At 44.5% G+C, this 19,719-nt stretch overlaps 1 protein-coding gene across 1 annotated transcript in view; it reads left to right on the forward strand.

Moving 5' to 3' along the window:
* The window catches only part of LOC147709987 (class I histocompatibility antigen, Gogo-C*0203 alpha chain-like), a 452,566-nt gene that overhangs the window by 295,729 nt on the left and 137,118 nt on the right, over nucleotides 1-19,719 (forward strand). The window contains exon 4 of the mRNA XM_086920675.1: nucleotides 13,102-13,371. Within this exon, the coding sequence (XP_086776801.1) occupies nucleotides 13,102-13,371 (270 nt within the window). The remainder of the gene's footprint in view (nucleotides 1-13,101; nucleotides 13,372-19,719) is intronic.

Below are 19,719 nucleotides of genomic sequence, written 5' to 3' on the forward strand. Positions count from 1 at the left end.
CTACGGATGTATGTACCGATAGTAAATGCAAGTAGGATGACCAGCCTGTATTTGAATTACACGCATGCTTGTTATGCACTGATTGTTCATTTCAATTCCAACTGATATATGCTGTTCGACCTAGCACACTGTTATTTATGCTCATCACCTTCCCCCTAGCAATATAAACCATCACGCATCCGCACGTCCCAGTTGAGTTTTTTCCACTTTATGGGCTACTAGCGATGGATATAGTCTTTTCTCACTGTTTTCCACGCATCCGGCGTGTTTTACATGCACGCTTTCCGGCAGCGGCTGTTTAATACCGGCCAGAAACGCTCCGCCGGGTTGAGCGCATTCGGAGGGTGAACACTGTTACGGACGTGCCGCGCTGCGGCCGACCAACAAGGTATGAGTGGTTCAGACCGACAGCACCCGTCAGGGGCTGGTTCCGGTGTTTGAAGTTCGTGATTTGAGACCCATTTAGCTGAGTGGTGGCTGTAGCTTTTCCATTTTATTTCCATTACAGTGGATGCCGACTTAGTCAGCGGCCCATGTTCACCGATTTGCCAGATTGTACCAACTACTTTGTGAGTAACTTTGCAATGGTACCCTTCATTAACAGATCTTCATCTGTACTAATTGAGTCTATCTTACATATTTTGACTCTGTTGCTGGTTTAATTTATTTCTCTGTTTCTAACAGCATTCGTTTATCACTTTTGATGACATCACCCGAGTAATTCATGTTCTTGGTGATCGCAAACACAATAGTGAGTTACACGCATGATTGACACTGTCATGGTTGGCATTTGTGCTTATCAGGGTTACTTTGAGGTTACATGAGTTTCCTTATTCTAGATCTCCCGCACTTCCCTGGATTTGGAGCCTCCCGGCCCAAATGTCCTGATTTCTACCCCATTGGTAAAAGCTTTTGTTCGTTCATGAACAGTAGTGTGTATGATTCAGGCATTTCATGCGTAGTTCATTCATGATCCTTTATTTTATTCTAGATTCCCTGACCCCTTCACACAAACACTCTCTCCCCCCCACGTCCTGATGAAGACCCCACCTTAAGGCTGAAACTGTCGCCTATCCTCTTTTGGGGTCTAAACGTCGACTTTTTCTCCACCATAACAACGGCTAATGCAAAAATGACTCCGATATATGCTGAAGCACTATGAGCACGTTGTAACATAATGTTTTGTTAATTTATTTGTCTTCTTTCAAAGCTGGCTCACGTTTGAAGCCAGTGAGAATGATGTACTGCCTTGCAAACTAGGAAGTTCTTTCACGCACTCGAGACTGCCCGCGACCCGGAAGCAACTTCCCGGGAACTCCAGCCCCAGCCGCAAAGGACCGGTAGGTGCACGAAGAGCACAGCAGAACACCGGCTCCAAGACAGACTGACTCCCAGCAAGCCCAGCAGGCCAGGAGGCAGTCCAGGGAACCCCGCGCCCAAACAGCCAGGCAGCAGGGCGGGGGGGAAGAAGAGAAGAACCGCCACTCAAGCCCAGCAGGAGCAGCACCAGCACACCATCCAATCTGTCGACAGACAGAAAAAAAGAACAGGAGGTCTGCTGGGTAAGTACTGCTTATGTACTCACGGGGGGAGGGGCAGTATTAGTGTCCCAGCATGCCTCTTGTTGTTTTTTTCTGTCGGGAGATGGTCATCTCCACTTGTTTATTATGAAGGTGTCGAGGACGGAGGGACCTGGGGGTAATGTATCCTCACGTTGCACTACCTTCCTTTCCTTCACTTCTTGGGCACACTTTTCTATGGTGATGATAAAACGCCTCTGTTTTTTGTAATTTGTGCTATTTTATGTTTCTCTTTCACACTGTGAGTAAAAACAGACGTGACAAGTTTTCAGACAAGTTTTGTTTCCATTTATTTTGTCATATGTTTTTTTCCATATGGTTCTCTAAGAATTCAATGTACTGGGACCCCCTTGTGTATGTATCATTATAGCACCCAGGTCCCAGTGACTATGTTGGGTTAACCCGTTTTTTTGTACCACCAGCATCAAATGCAGCCTGTGTCTCACAACACATTAGAAACAGGGAAGCAATAGTACAATCACATAACTCACATTATTAATATAAGAATATCTTTACTGGCCAGTAGAATTATTTTTGTGAACTAATGTATGTTCTATGGTGTAGATAGAGCCCTGGGACTGAAGCACATCTGCACAATGTCTTACGTTATTTGTACTTGTACTGATAGTGTCGCTACTGATACCCAAGTCATCTCAAAGTGATAAAATGCACCTCCTTGAGCTTGATGCTGTGTTGCAAATGTATCTATCGTACCAATCATGCATGGTAGTGTTGGTGGGAACTTGATGATATAAGGGCCTACTCAATAAAAAGAGAATTGCAGGTAATTGTGACGGGAATGTCGTACTTTACGCCGAAGTACTCGAGTTGGAAAAATTCTCCAATGCACCTGAATGGGAGAATTTGCCCAACTAACCCACTTTGGTCTTAAGTTTGAAATTCCCATCTCACTTCCCTGAAATTCTCTCTTTATTGAGTAGACCCTATAATCTGCACTATAAGTAGGCAGAGATGAATTATGCTAATTTTGCGGAGGGGGCGGAGCTTTGGAACAAAGGGTGTGGTACATTTTTAAGTAAGTAATTGATAGCTGTACTGCAAAATGTCCCATATAATGTTTTTCAAATGTTGGCAACTATGCCTTTTCCCTCTAAGCACCTACTTAATAGCAGCTGCAACGTGGACCTATGCAATGGGTGCGCCAATCTGCGTCTGATCTATGCTCAGCCCCAGAAACCCTAGTCCATTTGCCCTCCAACATTATCCCACTTCACTCCTCCGGTCTCTCAACATGGGGCACATTTCCCCTGCTGCTGCTACGCTGCACCACTTTCCACAGTATTAGCCTTCACCTGCACCCATTGCTGGTTCTCCTGCAGTTAGCTACTCCCACCCCCCATGCAAGCACCAGCAACACCCCTAGCTCACTACACTGTGAACTTAAATGCCAACACTCACTCGCATGCATGCTGCTCAACACACAATCTTTCAGTAAACGCACAACAAAAATCTGGGACCGGCTGAGTAGCAATGCACCTCACCGCCTCTTCCTCATGCAAACCTGGCTCAACTCCTCTTCAGCTCCTGACGTTGTGCGGCACAACAGGACCACCCTCACAAGCCAGGAGGAGGAATCGCAGTCATCTACAAGTACAATTAGTGGACTTTGTTACAAATACACCAACATTCTGGTTAACCCTCCAAGAACTGTGGTAAATCCTACACCTAAAACCCTACTTCAATAATATGATGATTTTTACTCAAAGCATTGTTACCCCACCAAGTTTTTTCATCTCGCCTGGAAATCCTTCATTTGAACAGGAGTTTTGGAACAAAACATTTGAGAAATACTTACATGCACTGTATGATGTTGATGTTCCTTCTATCAGGAAAAAAACTTTTCTTCTTTGGTCTTAAGCTAGAGAAGGTCAACACATATTTAAATACTAACCTGCAGTGTATGATGGACAAGAAAATTAGATCACCGACGTGTACAAGGAAGCAAAATTATGCTTACAGACCAGTTTTGGAATATCAGTGAACATTACTATGCATCATCATACATTTTACACTCAACACACGAAAGCCTAATTAATCAATTTGTGGGATTTGGGCTAGATTACAAGAATTACTTGACAAAATGCCAATTTGGCCAAATGACAGTAGTTATTAAGAGACCAACTAATCTGGGAGTAGTATACCAAGAAAATACAATACCATTTTAAGGCTGTGAATAATCTCTGGCTTAAAGGTTCCATAACTGTAGCCACGGTGGTTGAAGAAAGTAATAAGTGTATGAAGAAAATGCAACGATTAGAGCTGAAAATGGAGCAGAGGTAGCTTAATTGTGGGATCCTTTGGATCACATTAATTTTGTGGGGAGGAATTAGTTGTTGGTTTCTAAAACCTCAAGAAGAAAAGAGGAACTTCCAGACCAAGTGCGTTAAACTATGCTGGAAAACTGTCTGTGTCTTTGTGTCACAGATGTGGAAGCCAGTTCCATCTGGCAGATTCGAGGAATTGCTATGCTAAAGGCAAAGAATGCCAGAAGTGTGGTAACAAAAGGACATTTTTTCACAATGTGCAAGGCTGTGAACAAAGCACATGTTTCTGTGATGAGGTGAAGGAGGATCAGGACTACAAAGTATTAATGCTTGAGCCCAGCAGCGTCAATAAACTTGACGATGAGATAAGGAGGAAAATCTGGCCGTGTGCCATTTTTAACAATAATGTTGAAGATGTCTCATTGATGGTGGACGCAGGATCGTTATTTACCGTAGTACCGAAACAGATTTTTTATTCCATTTTTGAGGACGAGTCTGGCTGCGGTGTTCTATATGGTCTGGAGCTTGTGGAGCAGAGACTAGTTGATCCTGGCATAGAGGGCGTTTCCGTAGTCCAGTGTGCTGGTTATGAGTGATTAGGTGACGGTCTTCCTTGTTTCGGGGGCGATCCATTTGAAGGTCTTTCAGAGGATGCAGAGGATGTGGTAGCAGCTGGAGGTGATAGCGTTGACCAGTCAGGTCATGGAGAGGGAGGAGTCGAGAATGATGCTGAGGTTTCGGGCATGGTCCGTTGGGGTGGGGTGGGGTGGGTGCCGAGGGCGGTGGGCCAGCAGGTGTTGTCCCATGCGGAGGGGGAGAGTCCAAGGAGGATCCAAGAGCTGTGAATCATGTGATGGTAGTCGTGGAAAATGTAGAACTACACACCATTTTGAAAGATTATTCGACCTTTTTTGAGGATAGTTTGGGGATTGCCAATGGATACATGTGCATAAGATTATTATGTTGCACAGAAGAGTGTCATACCTGTTAGACATGTTGCAATGAAAGCTCCCATGGTGGTCCAAATAAAGTTCAAGGCATTTTGGATCAGTTGATTGATGACAAAATAATTGAAGCTGTGGAAGCTGCTGAATGGATCTCTCCAGCGGCGGAAGCGTAGAAGGATGATGGCTCGTTGAGTTTGTGCGTGGACTTGTACAGTCTCAAAAGGAACATTGTCACATGCATTTTACCCTTCAAACATCAATGAGCTACTTTGGAAAGGTGTTTCTGAAATTTGATTTGAAGAGTGCCTACCATCAGCACATGCTACGTCCATATTCAAGAGACCTCTTGGTCTGAGGGGGTGTTTCAGTTCAATTGATTGCCGCATGGATTGTCATCTGTGGCAAGCAACTTTCAAAGAATGATGTCAAGTATTTTGGCTGACGTAAAAGTTGTTTGTTTTTCCAAGATTATATATTAATCTTTGGAGACATTGTTTCTTCTCACAACGAAGCTTTGCGTAAGGTCTTGCTTCATATTTCTAATGGGATGACCTTGTGTACAGAAAAGTGTATGATTTGATACAGGAGTTTGATGTATTTGATAAAACTCATCTCAGGAGAGGGAGTGAAGCTCAAATTGAACCTGGTGAGTACTGTTGTGAATGCTGAGGTACCAGATGACAGAGATGAACTACATTTATTCATGGGACTCATGAAATCTATTCGAATTTTGTACAGGATATTGCCCATAAAGCAAGAACTTTGAAAATATTGTTACGGAAATGGGAACTACTTCATTTGGCTAGAAGGTCAGTAGGCAGCCTTTCTTGAGTTAAAAGACAACATTGCGAGTGCAAGTTCTGGTCCTGTTTCAGGTTGGTCTTAAAACTATACTGACCGTGGATGCCAGTGCTGTTGAGATCTGAGCCGTACTGTCTCAGGTACATTGTGTTCCTGACATAACTGTTGCGATTCCTTCTCATTTGCTGACAGAGGCAGAGGGAAGCTATTCTGTCATTGAGCGAGTGGCACTAGCTGCAATATGGGCAACAAAGAAGTTATTTGGGGAGCAAGGTGGTTTTGAGAACTGATCACAAACCTTTTGCCAGGGACCTCAGGCCTTCCGCGACAAAAAACTGTTCTGTACATTTAGCTAGACTTGCAGTAAAATTACAAGAGTATGACTGTACTGTGGAATATGTCCCAGGTTGGAAAAGTAAGGAGGCAGATTGTTTGTTCAATTTGAGTTTGGCATCAAAGGTGATTGAATGGTGGGAATGGATGAAGGCAATACCCTGAAGGCTGTGGTTACTTTGATAAAAGGGGGAGTCAGACGTGAGAGTATGCTGTTTGAAGGTGTGAGAACATTTTGTAAAGTAGTTGACAATTTATCTTTGTGTGAAGATAAAGTGGTGATGAGGTGTGAGAGGTTGTTACTGCCGTTAGGGGTTAGACATATGCTGATTCATCTGGCGGCACATGAGGGTCTTATAGGACAGACGTTGATTTAAAAGACTGAAAGGGAAGTTGAGGTGGCCAGCATTGGCTGGACAGGTGGAAAAGTGGGTGGAATAATCTGACGTGTCTTAATTCCGAAAATGACTGGTTAGGTTCGGGAGCCATAAAGCACACATGAGCAACATGTGTGTGCAACGTAAGTTTGGTTGAGGAGCGTGTTTAGAGTTCATTGGCCCTTTTGCATATTTTCTTGAACAGGAAAGGTATGCTGCTATCATGGTGAATGCAAAGTCTAGGTGGGTTAAAGTGGTATTTATGAGGACTGTTAGCAATGTATAAGAATGCTGTCAGTAGTGTTCCATTCATGTTGTCTTTAGAATGTTTTAGTGGCAGTTGCAGAGTGGTGGCTGGCCTTAGGTGTCACAGGGTTGCTGCTGGATAACCGTCAACTTTAAGCAAGTCTTGCATGTGTCCTGCATCCAGATTACTACATATTTATTTCATGGGGCTCATGGTACATTTTCCTGAGACATTCACCTTGGACTCTAACTCCATTGTAGCTTTAACTTTGCCGTGGGCACTCCACCCAATAGAGGGACTGGGGTACTCCACTCAAAGGAGATTCCTAACCTCCTAACATGTTGATCACTTGAGAATGTTTTGCACATAGCTGATTACGTGTGAGATGGTTCTCACTTAGACATGTGAGAATGTCTGATCTCCTGTGAATTGGACAAGCGTTAGGCAAGTTCCAGATCTTGAGGAGGGATTCCCTAGCTCACTCAAGTGTTTCCCTGGCATCCCCAATGGGATGCCTGTCCCAGACTTCATCCTGCCCATTGGTGTGGTTCAAGGGTTTAAAAAGGCCACTAGTCCCTTCTACTTCCTCCTCTGTATCTCTGACTTTTATCTACTCTAGGGTGAAGAAAGCAAATGCAAGGAAATAATGGACAGAACGCTGAAACTTTTTAGACACTCACCCCAGTCACAGATCTGGCTTGAAGTCATCATCATTCTTTAGCTCACTTCGCCACCGCAGTTCAGACCCAGCCATATGCAAATCAGTCTTGACCCTGTGCCTCTTTAGGAATAGCCCAGCCCGACTTGCCAAGCCAGGTCATCCCTGAACAGGAAACAAGCATCCTGGGACTGGTTTCTGGTTAACACCCTTCATCAGCGAGGCTAGCTTGAATCCAGTGGCAAAGTGAGCAAGGGACCCACGTCTGGGCATACCCTGCCAACTTAGGGTGAACAAAGCAAACACAAGGAGATAATGGACAGAGCGCTGAAACGTTTCAGACACTCACCTCCGTCACAGATCTGGGTTGAATCCATCATCATTCTTTAGCTCACTTTGCCACCTCAGTTCAGACCCAGCTATATGCAAATCAGTATGCAAATATTTCAATATTTATTGAACTGTTGTGATTCTAGTATAAAATATGTGTGCTGCAATGATCAATAGACAGAAGCAGATAAAAGTTCTGATTCGTACAAGGACAGTGAAAAGAATGAACCACTCCACCATCGTGCTAAAACAATGTATATATGCAAGCATTCGAGTACTCAGTATAACGCACTCCCACTATGTGTCCCTAACCTAGGTGTCCAAGGTACATATGTGGCCTGCCATGAATTTCCCTATTGGATGGCCTCACCCTGTTACCTGAAGGCAAAAGATGTAGGTCCCCATTATGGTCACGAAGTGGACATTCTCCTTGCGGAGAATGCAACAGGATCCCGCTGGGATAAACAGTAAAACCCTTGAAGTGCCAGCAGAGTGCTCCCCTACCTAAATGCCAAAGTGGGCATGTATTTATAGCACTGGTGGTTATGCTTCCATGTTGATGCTTCAGCAGAGCTGACATTTGTTTAGGATTTTGCAATAGCTAAGACGCCATGGTCGGAATAAATAATAACATAATTTGCACAGAACGTACAGACCGTACACAAAGTGTTCAAGGCATCATGATAGTCTACATGCGAAGTGCTCTTGTTGAAAATACATCTTCCAAGAAACTGCTGCAGCACTGTCACTCACAAAATGTGTCAAAAATTAATTTGTTAAAGTTTGGGCAACTTTAGAAAGACATGTGCATGTTTAAAATTGCAGTGTGCCTAAGTAGGCCTGAACGAACCACATGACATAGGAAGGCATACGCTCAATGTTCGCCTCCAGTCCTGAAACCAAGGGGCATATTAATCAAGAATGGCATTAAAAATATTCACCAGTTTAGCGCCAGAAAACAGCTGCTAAAGTGGCGATAATGGGCTTGATAATATGCCCTTGAGAATTCCAATAGAAGTCCATGTTCTGGTGTGAACATGGGCTTCTACTGGAATTCTCCAAGTGGCTGAGATTAATTTGAGCATGCCACCCATCACCTTTTGTATTCCTGAGTAAAGCCTAAATCACTGGCGTAACGAAACGTGAGGGGGCCTCCCTGCACGGTACTTAGAGGGGCCCCCTCTGGGCTCCATCAGGAGCTCTCCAGCCAGAGTGCAGTGCAGAGGGTGCCCCTTGGAGCTAGGGCCCCCCGCAGCGCAGGGGCTGCAGGGGCCTGTGTTATGCCCCTGGCCTAAATACTCCTTTTGTGAAGTAACCAGCATACAGGACAACCCTTCTGGGCTGTCGGTGGAAAGTATATTGTGGTCCATCGCTGAAGAGATGGTCACCCTGCAGTACCTCTTGTGTTGCAGTAGCTGTAGAAGGAACATGTGGTCCCACAGTAAGGTTGTGATTTTGTCTGGTTGGTGTGAATGCACTGACTCCAAGTCCGAAGTTAAACCCCATGCTCTAGTGGAGGTTCAATAATTTTGAGGAGGTTCAGGAAAGGTTTTAATGAATAATATTATTTTGCTGTTCTTAATAAAGATGAGCGATGGTTGTGCACCTTATCGGTGCCTGACGCATATTTTGATTCTTAATTGCACCTTTTCTTCTGATAACCACCAGTATCATCCAAGCGAAAGGAAACTCTGATGGGTTTTACTATGCTCTACAAATGAGATATTTAGAGATAAATTACTTCTTTGCCTAGATTTATTAGTTGTAAATGTGAGTTGTAAGTGAGTTTATTACTCACTAGTGTGTGAATTAATTATTCGTAGTTGTAGTTGCAGGTTGGTTATCCATGTGACATTTTTACTCCTAGTGGTAAGTGTGAGTTTATTACCCATAGTTGTGTGCCTGTTTATTCCTCATAGTGGTAAGTGTGAATTTATTACTCATTGTTGTAAGTGTGTGAGTCTGTTACTCGTTGCTGTAAATATCTTACAGATCAGCTTCCTAGATTGCTCCTGAATAGAGGTAGATTTGATGACCTGCTCCGTTGTCCTACTTCGCCCTTCTGTTGATATCTCTGATCCCTTTCATAGGGTCACCTTGAGCTAGTAACATCTTCTATCTATACTACTATTATAAAGAGAGAGCTGAAACCTTTGAGGCGGGTAAACTCAAGAAGTACAGCACCAATCACAACACCCAATACAGCATTGGAAAGGGGAGTTGCAGCAGAGGGACATAGGCTATACAGGTGGCCACCATATACATTAGAAATGTCAAAGAACCTTAGGGGTAAAGTAGTCCCTTGTAGGCGTGGGCATGTCGGGGGCGTGTTCGTGCGCGTGTCAAACTACACACATTTTACTTTGTGGCCATAACCGTTGTCAGAGGGGCATGGGCGTGTCAAACTACACACTCAGAGGGCTGTGGGTGTGTCGGGGGCATGGTCGTAGCCGTGTCAATGTACACACATACTTTGTGAGAGGGGCCTACCACAACAGCGTTCTCAGAGGGGCGTGCCACAAATTTTATAACAAAAAAATGGCCGCGTCATTCAGTAGCATGCCTTTCCATTCACAAGTTATAATCACTTCTCACACGTCCGTATAGAAGACACAAGGTGCGCCGCATTCACGCACATTGCCATTCAGGCGGCGTTAATAACATATGTTGCGAAGCAACCTTTGTGGGCATAAGCGTTACCGATCTCAACAGGGGATAAACGCAGGCGTCTCAGAATGCACACGCCCACACTTCTCAGAATGCACACGCCCACACACAACGCTGAACAGCACGCACACCTCACGACGTGCACGAATGCTAATCTCACTGTGATGAGATTAGCGTTTGTGCACATCGTGAGGTGTGCTTGCCCTTCAGCGTTGTTGTGTGTGGGCCTGTGCATTCTAAGACGCCTGCTGCATTGGAAAGCGGTGGGGTAGCGTTCTGTAAGGTTTGCCGTCCTTCAGGTAAATCTTTTTTAAGCCCAGACAACGTCGGGACGGGCAGTTAGTACTAATATAATAAAGAGAGAGCCCAAACCTTTGAGGCGGGTAATCTCAGGAACCACAGCACCAATCACAACACCCAATACAGCGTTGGAAATGGCAGTTGCAGCAGAAGGACATAGGCTATGCAGATGCCCACCATATACATTTAAAAGGTAAAAGAACCGTGCCAGCAAAGTAGTCCCTTGTGGGTGTGTCTGCATTGTGCTGTGGGCGTGTCCTGCGGGCGTGACAAACGCTGGGGGCGTGTGGTACGTTCCGCCCTTCATGCCATGTCTCATATTATGTGCTGTGGGCGTGGGCCTGTGCGGATGCGGGATTACGGAAAAAAAAACGAGCGTTGTGCCCAATATTTCATTGTTTTTTCTTCCCAGGTTCTGTACATTCCAGCTCCAGGTGTCCACCCTGCTCCCTTTAAATACCCCTGCACCCCATAATCATAACCCACCCTTACTCCTTAAAATACCCCAACACCCTTAAACACTAACCCATCTTAACCCTATAAATATACCCTGTACCCCAAAACCCAAACCTATCCCTAAACCCTAAAAATACCCCTGTATCCCAAAACCCAAACCTAGCCCTGAACCCTATAAATACCCCTGTACATCAAAACCCAAACCTACCCCTGAACCCTAAAAATACCCCTGTACCCCAAAACCCAAACCTAGCCCTGAACCCTAAAAATACCCCTGTACCCCAAAACCCAAACCTACCCCTGAACCCTAAAATACCCCTGTACCCCAAAACCCAAACCTAGCCCTGAACCCTTAAAATACCCCTGTACCACAAAACCCAAACCTAGCCCTGAACCATAAAAATAACCCTGTACCCCAAAACCCAAACCTACCCCTGAACCCTAAAATACCCATGTACCCCAAAACCCAAACCTAGCCCTGAACCCTAGAAAATACCCCAGTACCCCAAAACCCCAACCTAGCCCTGTTCCCTTAAAATACCCCTGTACCCCAAAACCCAAACCTACCCCTGAACCCTAAAAATACCCCTATACCCAAACCTAGACCTGAACCCTAAAAATACCCCTTTACCCCAAAACCCATACCTATCCCTAAACCCTAAAACTACCCCTGTACCCCATAACCCAAAACTATATCTGAACCCTTAAAATACCCAAACACCCCAAAACATATACCTCAGTACCCCAAAACATATACCCCTATACCCATGCTTACCTTATCCAAACATTAAAAAAAAACATGCTTTTACCATTCATGCATTTACAACGAATTTCGTTGTAAATGTATGCGTGGTAAAAGCATATAAAATGTAATGCCATGCGTTATAATGGCATTGCGGAGTCATGGTACTTTCGTAATGAAAGTATGCAGAGTGATGGTATGCGGAAAGAAAGTTGCGAAATAATGGGTGTTTACCCTCCCCCGGTAAGTACATTGGTGGCACGGCGGCCCACATCTCCAGCAACATACTCGTATTTTTTCACCACCGATTTAAAAAATGCACAGGTCTCTCTCATTGATGGCAAGCACCGACATACACTTTTAGACACACCTCCCGCCACAAGTTCTAGAAATGCGAACTTTAAAGCTGGGGAGCTACGTTCGAATCTCGGCATCAGCTCAACACCCTGTGATTCCAGGCAAATCGGTTTGTCTCCCCGTGCCTACCACAAATGAATGTGTTCCTCTGTAATGTAAATTGTGTCCGTGCCATGTTGTCGAGTTTGTGCTATATAATATTGCAAGGAAAAATAAAGTAGGAAAACTCGAGTTCACACACTACTGAACGCACACTCTTAAGTCATCAGCAGTGCACTGTGAATCGGAGCGTTTCACAGGCCTATCACAGATAAGAAATGCTATCACAATGAAATCCTACAAAACAATATACTACTGGCCGGCAGCAATTCATACCCGGACAAGGTCGGGATGGGCTTCTAGTATCGTATACAGTCACTTCTCCTCAAGGAGTTTTTGTCCAAACTTTAGAATTACCCTCTCCCATTTGTCACAGCTAAGGTGTTGTGACCGGAAACATGCAGTCAGGGAGCTCACTGGATCATGTTTTTCAACCAATATTTACCTGTCTTACTCTGAAAATATTTACATGAACTTAGTCCATAGAAATAATTTGGTTCTCTGGTTCTTACTCTCACAGCCCTTTTAATGCTACACCGGTAAAGATGCAGTATGATACAATTATTATCTGGACTGGATGTGAGGTTCCCTGTAATCTTCATCTTGTTTCACCTCCATCGAGTCTCTGCAGGTGAGCCCCAACATCTGTCACCATCTTTGGTCCTTATCTTGAGCTCCTAGTAGCATCCTCAGCTCTTTGCTGGATGGAGCTACCAATGTAGTTTAGTCTGTGATCCAAGATGGCTGTAGTGAGGTTCCTCTTCTGTGCGGGCGCATATGGGTTCCTGGAAGTGTCGTGAACGGGTATATTCAAAGAATGTGCTCAAGAAAAGTGTTATAGATAAGTAATTCCAAATAACCTGTTTAGTAAAACCTAATGTTGTGATTGTGGTGTAATTGTAGTTATTGCGTTTCCTTCCAGTTGCCCCTAAAACTATGGTTGCACGAAGAAAGAACAGTGATCGAATCTTTCTGACCGGCTACGCGTATGGATTTTATCCCAGAGACATTGAGGTGAGATGGGTCAGGAATGGCGTAGAGATGCCCTGGGAATCAAGCGACATCCTACCAAACCCTGATGGAACCTACCAGGCCAAGAAAACAGTGGAAGTTCAGGAAGGAGATGATGAGAAAATGTACAGATATGAGGTGTATCACAGCAGCCTGCCGGACACTGTGACCGTCATGTATGGTAAGTTAACTTTGGTCTCTAGTAGGTGATTGTGATGGAGGTGCACATAATGACTTTGTATGGTTCCTGGTTCGATGTATTCCTGTCTTGGGTGCTAGCCTTAGGACCGCAAGGGGAGTACCTTTTTAGGGTGAGATTTGTGGGAATTCCCAGGGGGGATTGGGGAAGAAGGGTCTCATAGGAATATTATGTATCACACAGATTTTGGAAATTTCCTTCACAGACCTTTGGGGAAAATGCACGATTTTAGCCATATTGTGGGGTTTATATAGCATTCTGGGTAGATGAATCTATCAGGATCCATGCAATTCCTACCATTCTGGACCGTCCTGGGATGTCTAGTTTTCAGAAATGTGTGGGCTGAGGCAGGTTATCCCTTTGCCGGCTGACCCTGAGCTAAATAGTGAAGCCAATCGGCATGGAAAGCGAGAGGAAATTGGTATTTACCCCCACTCTGCTGTCCATTCATTAAAACTATGCCCAAAAGAATCAACATTTTTTCCTTCTTGCCAAGTGGATGTGTTACTGTAGGTGGGCAGAGAGACTGTTAGGGCTTTAGCGGTGGGGTCCAACCCTTTATCTGCCTGGCCATACTTACCAGAGCCGAAAGACTGTTGTACCTAGAAGAGGGTGAGTATTAGCCCATTTCCAGGGGGTGCTTTCCCTCCAGAAAAAGAATTCCCTGGTGTGTAAAGTTGCCCCTGGTTGGGCATTGCTCGCCTGCAGCGATCCCCAATCAGGAATCCACCAGGGCGAGATATCATTGGGAATGAGACATATTTCCCTTTCCTACAAAACCGCTCCTGCTGAAATCGGTGCTCGGGGCCTGTATAAAGAACAAGGGTAATCCCAAGACTTTGGAGAACCTGGGGTAATACCGTATGTTAGAGAAATCTATGGTTCACACAGGCCTCAGCCCCAATAGAACAGTAACAACTCTATAAGGAGGAGAGTAGTAGGTTTTACCCAGGCAAGTTAGGAACAGGTAATCAATATTTTATAGCAATTCATTTATTAATTGCATATTTTCATAACTTTAATCTTTATTTCAGTTATTATAGTAAAGATCCAATTCTCACAAAAAGCTCAAAAAAAGGGGTGCAGTGGTAAGTGATGAATAAACGAAAAGAAACATTTGCATCACACATAAAAAGACATTTGACTTCATAAGGTTATTTGACACAATACAAACAGAGTCTATATAAGTCTTTGGCAATGTAAGATCATCATCAGGGCGTGAGCACCCATTATTTGGAATTAATAAACATATGTATAAGAAAATAGGATAGGTGAAAAATAGCCTGATATTTAAGAAGAAAGGGGAAGAAATTACACTTGTCTCGGGAGCTAGAAGGAGGATTCAGTTCAGGAAAAAACCTTTTCTAGAACTGGAAGAGGGATGAGGGTGTGTAAATCGGACTACTGAACAAGAGAACAATGAATTATTCAGAACCAATAAAGAATAAATGCACATCAATAACAAAATGAATTAGCCGCAACATAGTAAAAAACATTGGGTCATTATGTCGTTTAAACAGTTGTCAGATCTTGCTGTCTAGTGGTTCATATAAACAGTGAAAGAAGTGGAGGGGGAAGGAATGTCAGTACATGCAAAAAAGAGAATCTAGGTCTCCAACTGGTGGGAGTTACCTACAACAGCAATATGCATGAAGGCAGTTCTGTTAAAACATATTATGCCAGAGATGTGGGAAAGTACTCCTTTTGGCATAGTTACCCTGACACTTTTTGCCTGACTCTGATGCATCTTTGACTAAATGTGCAATGGGTTCCTTTCTACCCAGGTTCCCTGTGCCTGTGTTCTTTCCCAAAACTGTACCTTTATTTCCATAATTGGCGCACCACTGGCACACTTACAAGTCCCAAGGGCTTGTGACCAGAGAGAGTCTCGAAGGGCTGCAGTGTGTAAAATGCCACCCTCAGAGACCCCTGATGACTGCTGCCTCTGTTTTTTGCTGCAGATAAGAGTGAAGAGTCAACCTGGCACACATCACTGTGTGCCAGGCCTACCAGCACTGCAAGAGGCAAAGGCAAGTCACCTCTACAGGCCTTACATCCCTAAGGCAGATGTACTATACCTCATGTGAGGGCATAACTGCATGAGCAGATAGGCCCCTATAGTGTCTAAGTCAATTCTTAGACATTATAGATGTATAGTGAAGCCATATTGAGTACATGGGCTGGGAGCTTGTCACTACGAGTTCCTCAGCTCCATGATGGCTTCACTGAATTCCAAGAAGTTTGGTTCTGAACATCTCAGCTTAATAAACCCACACTGATTCCAGTGTTGGATTTATTAATACATGCACTCAGAGGGCATCTCAGAGGTGCCCCCTGGAAACCTACCAACTTACAAGTGTGTGCCGGACTGTTTCCCAGTAGGCTGCCCCCTCTAGACATGTTTCTGACACCCTGAGGTAGGAGCCTTCTACCTTTGTGGGTCAGAAACAAAGCCTTCTCTGGGTAGAGGTGCTTCACACCTACCCCAAAGCAGGATCAGCATAGAACGGCAGTGATCCTCAAAGGCTTTCCATCCTTTGCAATGCTGACCAGGGCCTCTCCAGATAGTAGATCAGCCCACCCCCTGGCCAGGCCCCATTTTTGGTGGTAGGGCAGACAGGAAAATTAGTAAGCCGAGAATGAGTGTCCACTCTCAGCCAAGACCACCCCTAAGGTGCCCTGAGCTGAGGTGTACCCCTCTCTCTAGATTCCTCCATATTGGTTTGGAGGATAGTATCCAATAGGGCTAAGGATGTCCCCCTTCCCAAATGGAGTGGACTTACAGAGGGTGTAGTCACCCTAAATGTAAGTAGTCCATTGGCTACTACCTTCTAATCCATGTAATATCCCTAAATTGAGTATTTAGGGGCAGCCCTAAACCTTCATCGTCATATTACCAATCATCTATGAAGAAAAGGACGAAGAAGAGCCATGTAGCAGGAAAAACTGAAGGTACCAACTGATTTGGCCCCAGCCCTTCCGGCCTGTCTGCAGCCCTCAAAGTCCCTGCTACAGAGGAGTGACTCGTCCTGCAGCCTAATGCCCTCCAGAACCCTGGGAGGACTGCCTGCCTATAAAAGGATTCCTTATCGCCCATGGACAGCAGACCTGTCTTGAAGAAGAGTACGTTTATAGACCGAAGCTCTGCCTAAGGAACAGCCAAGTCGACCACCTCTGCACCCGTCACCCTCAGCCCGAGTCCAGGAGGCCCACCAGTCCAGGAAGGGTTCCCCAGTGATCCTGAGCAAGAGTACTTCAGGGGTTGACCCCTGCCAGACTCCACACCTATGCCTGCAGAGTCTGCATGGTCGCCCTTCTCAACCACGATCGCACTGGAAAGTTGATTTTTGTCACTAAATGACACCCCTGAACCCGGAGCCCCTGGACGTTGAGGAGATCTACCGTCAGTATCCCGATGTACCAGTGCAGCTGTAGGTTTCGTTCCTCCAGCCTCCTGGCCCGAGCCTGCAGCCTTTTTCCAACTTAAAGATTCTTTGTTTGAATGCATTGGGTGCCAGGTGCTGTGTTGGCACTCTGCACCCGGCCGCCCCTGTGCCACTGAGTGTGTAAGTTTGGTGCTGCCTTGTAGCCCCCGTGCTTACCCTAACTCCTAGAGACTGGGTTACCAAACTGTTCTACTTACCTGTAAGTAGTACCACTTTGATTGCCCCCTTTCTCTATTGGATAACATTGGCAGAGGATCCCGAGTTTGACATCTGCACCCGGATGCCCCTGTGCCGGTGGTCGTGCAGGTTCATCATTTACCTGAACCTTGCCTGGTACTGATATTCCATCCAAAAGCTCAATATCATAAATTGTTTACTTACATGCATATTGCTGATTTTGTTTCATCCCAGAGGATGACATTGTACTGATGAAAAAATGGTGTGTTCTCTTTTTACATTGAAAAACAGTGATACTGCTAAAAGTATTCCACTGCAACAAAGTGTCTTTGTTTCTATAAAATAAATTTACAAAAAGTAATATTTTTAGAAGCATTTGGTCTTGCAATTAGTCATTGAGTGTGTGGATCATTTATTGCCTGGGTGTGTACAACACATTCTTAACACTGCCCTCTGAGAAGCCAAACTACTTGCCCACACTACCACAAAAGAGACTAAGATATTATCTACTTTAGCCCCTATAAAGCCTCTGGGGATCCACTGGACTCTGTGCACACTATATCTTACTTTGGTATATACAGAGCCACCTGCTTACAGGAGCCGTAGTGAGTAGAATAGGTCATACCTACCTTAAGAAACATCAAAGAATTCTAGCACCATCAGGACAACCTCAGAGTATCCGCAGCGAACCCTCAGGGGCTACAAAGTATAATTTCTAAAAAGAAGAAAGGGATCAATTTAAGGAATGTAAACTCAGCACCATCAACAAATCAGGTGCCAGAGAGTGAGAAACACTCACCTTAATAATGGAAGTACCCATGACTAACAGGCCCAGCAGGTAGGGCGGGCCACTGAATAGCAAGTGGTACAGAGAGGTACTGAACGAGCAGCTGGAAGTGGTTCTGGAGCATGATCATAGAGCTTACTACACAGATTAAATGGAAAGATTCCATTCACCTGCACATGCGTGTGAAGGAGATATGCCCCAGAGCACTGATGCAAGTGAAATGAGCCGATGAGGTCATTTTACTTTCACTCTCACAGTTAGATATATATAGCCCAGACAGTTTGGACAATATAAGAATTATTGATTAGAGTAAATCTCTAGTCAGTGATATGTTTACAGTGTGGAAGGTTGACATTTATTTAACCTGAATGACACTTTCATAAAGACTGATGAACCGGCCAACACATAGTTCGCCCCTTGTGCGGCGAACTATGTGTTGGCCGGTCTATGGCTTTTTCGAGACTATGAATCTCTGGATTTAAATACATGATGCAAACAGCTCCAATTAACAAGCCCTTTGTCAGCCAGGATTCGCTTGGCAACAGCATGGATGAAAAAATATAAACTGCTATCTGCACAGTTCTAGCATTGGGGTTTTAATAACAAGGGAAAGTTTCTACAGGGGAACATCTTCATTGTGATGAGGTCATGGTGGTAATCTGACCTTCTTCACGACTTTATTGTATGTCTCCCCCACCTAAACAGAAGAACATACAGCACCCATCGGTGGCAGAAATCAAGATTTCTTTCAAGAATGTAGAGAACTCAAAATAGACAAATAGTACAGTAGTTTTGGAAAACAAATCTATAGAGACTGTACCACAGTTACAAAGAACACAGGAGTGTACACTGATGTGCCCATAACTGGGACAAAACTGGTTCTGAGTTGTTTGAGTTTCATTTCAGGGAGGACCTATCTTGGCAGTTCGGGCTGGACTAATCCCATGAGCAACAGGGTCAAGGTTGATGTGCAAAACTGAGGTTGGATGGTGAACAAAAGAACAATGGGTTGGAGTGCTATACAGAGTGATTGTCCGTGGTTAGACTTATTGCAAGCAGCCTCTAATTACTTTATGCGTGTTTCATGTACCAACCTAAGTGGCATGGCAAGGGTATGCCCAGACGTGGGTCCCATGCACTCTGTGTCACTTGAACCAAGCTGTACCCGGCAGATGCGCTCATAACTATGGAAAAAACGGTTCTGGGTTACTTGTGTTCTGGTTCAGGAAGAACCTGGCTTGGCAGTTTGGGCTGGAGTGCGTCCTTAAGGAACTGGTTCAAGACTGATTTGCATATGGCTGAGTCCATACTGAGGTGGCATGGTGAGCAAAAGAATGATAAGTTAGAGTGCTAACCGACCCGAGTAATTACACTTTTTGCAAGCAGCCTCCCATCACCTTTTGCATGTTTTGAGAATTCACATATACAAATGGATGTTGAACATTATGTGGAAACATTATTTTATAGACCCAAAAGGTAAATATAAGCTAAGGAACAAGCTTACAAGAAAAAGGCAAAATGGATTTCTTTATTCACGTGCAATATTCGCAACAACACTGCGTCCCCACTCCTCCATGTGCCATCCTGTGGATGTCGCAACTTCCCCAACTATTGCAACGTCATTGCAAACATTAGTGAACATATAAAAATATATCTATATATTTTTGTACACACTCGCTGGTCACTGTCATACACTCATGTACGCACTCATAAATTCACTCAGACACTTATATAGCCATTCAGATAACCACTCTCACACTTATACGTCCAGTCACATACCAACTCAGATACTCATGCACACACTCACATACCCATTCAGGTAATTATACACCCACTTACAGACTTACTCGGAGAGTGAATCAACCATGTGCAGACAATCTCAGAGACTAATGTGTAGTCTCATACCCACTTAGAGATTCT

This window comes from Lissotriton vulgaris, chromosome 5 (genome assembly GCF_964263255.1).
Source record: "Lissotriton vulgaris chromosome 5, aLisVul1.2, whole genome shotgun sequence".
NCBI lineage: Eukaryota > Metazoa > Chordata > Amphibia > Caudata > Salamandridae > Lissotriton > Lissotriton vulgaris.